The 1,440-nt window shown below is 67.2% G+C and overlaps 1 protein-coding gene across 1 annotated transcript in view; it reads right to left on the reverse strand.

Moving 5' to 3' along the window:
• The window catches only part of PIK3R5 (phosphoinositide-3-kinase regulatory subunit 5), a 25,468-nt gene that overhangs the window by 6,344 nt on the left and 17,684 nt on the right, over window positions 1-1,440 (reverse strand). The window contains exons 8-9 of the mRNA XM_029927598.1: window positions 889-972; window positions 1-541 (exon numbers count right to left, since the gene is read on the reverse strand). Of these exons, the coding sequence (XP_029783458.1) occupies window positions 1-541; window positions 889-972 (625 nt within the window). The remainder of the gene's footprint in view (window positions 542-888; window positions 973-1,440) is intronic.

Below are 1,440 nucleotides of genomic sequence, written 5' to 3' on the forward strand. Positions count from 1 at the left end.
CGGGAGGGCGGAGGGGCCGCGCCGTCCAGGGGGCTACAGAGGCTCCCCGCCCGCCGCAGGGGCAGCGCGGCGTCCCCGTCCGCGTCCACGCAGCCCTCGGCGCCCCGGGAGTCCCTCCGCAGCACCAGCTGGCTGGTGCTCTTGAAGAGTTTATAGATCCTATTGAACTTCTGCCCGGGCCTGCGGTGCAGCCGGCGGCCCTGGCTGCCAGGCCTCTTGGGCCCCTCGGAGGAGGGGCTGTCCTCACTGTCCTCCACGTAGCCACTGTCCATGCCGTCCGAGAGGCCTGACACGAAGGAGGTCAGCAGCTGGCGGGGCAGGGTGGGCCCTGAGGCCTGGGACGAGGCAAGGGACAGAGTGGAGTCGTGGAAGACCGCGGAGCTGGTGGAGAGCACGGAGTCCCGCAGGGCGCAATGCTCTTCCGTTTCCAAGTCCTCCTCCTCCTCTTCCTCTTCCTCCTCCTCCTCTTCCTCCTCATCGTCCCCCAGGATCCCTGGCTGGAGCAGCTCCTGTTCCTTGAGCAGAATTTCCTGCAGGATGTCTGGAGGGGAGGCACCGTCTGAGCGCCTGGGCCCTTGAAAGCCGGGTCGCACACGCACACACTCAAGAGGCGCCACAGGCTCAGGCCGACAGACCCCGGAGGGGCAGGAGCAGGCAGAGGAAGGGGACGGGGAGGAGGAGAGGGAGGGGGAGGAGGGGGAGGAGGAGGGGGAGGGGAGGAGGAGGAAGAGAGGGAGGAGGGGGAGGAGGAGGGGGAGGAGGAGCCCAGGACTCCAGCACTTCCCCCTACTCGGCTCGGTGGGCGGGGCCAGCGGGAGGCAGGTGCACAGACCCAGGACACAGGGAGAGCCCTTGGCGGTTTGGGGGAGGGGGGCGGGCACCGCTCACCAAAACTGTCCTGGCTCCATTTGTAGGTGTGACACCTGGCGACTGGGATGGGGATGGTGCACAGTTTGCCGGGCTTGGCCGTGTCTGTAACAGCAGGGTGACAGGCGGTGAGGGCTGGAAGGGGCTCCGAGAAGACGCCAGCGCAGGCTAGGCTAGGCTGAGTGGGAAGCCAGGAGAGGCCCTTCCGTTTCAAACACCCCAGGGAGATGCCAGGCCTTTTTATACACGTGAATGTAGCCCACGCAGCCTCCGAGCCTCCCCTGACGGCCCCGAGTGGGAGCACAGGGCACTGTCTCATCAGGCTTTGGTGAGGAAGACCACATCCCTTCTTCTGGAACAAAGCTGCAGAAAGGGTGTTTTCCAGGCTCCCTGGGGGCAAGGTGTGGCCTGACTACTGGATTGGGAGCACCTTCTGCATGATCTCCGCTGGGAAGAGGAGCCCCTTGCCCCCAGCACTCTCTTTCTTTCTTCCTAGGACCAGCCAGCCCTAACTGGCCCCCCCCCCCCCCCCCCCCCCCCCCCCCCCCCCCCCCCCCCCCCCCCCCCCCCCCC

This window comes from Suricata suricatta, chromosome 17, assembly GCF_006229205.1.
Source record: "Suricata suricatta isolate VVHF042 chromosome 17, meerkat_22Aug2017_6uvM2_HiC, whole genome shotgun sequence".
Lineage (NCBI taxonomy): Eukaryota > Metazoa > Chordata > Mammalia > Carnivora > Herpestidae > Suricata > Suricata suricatta.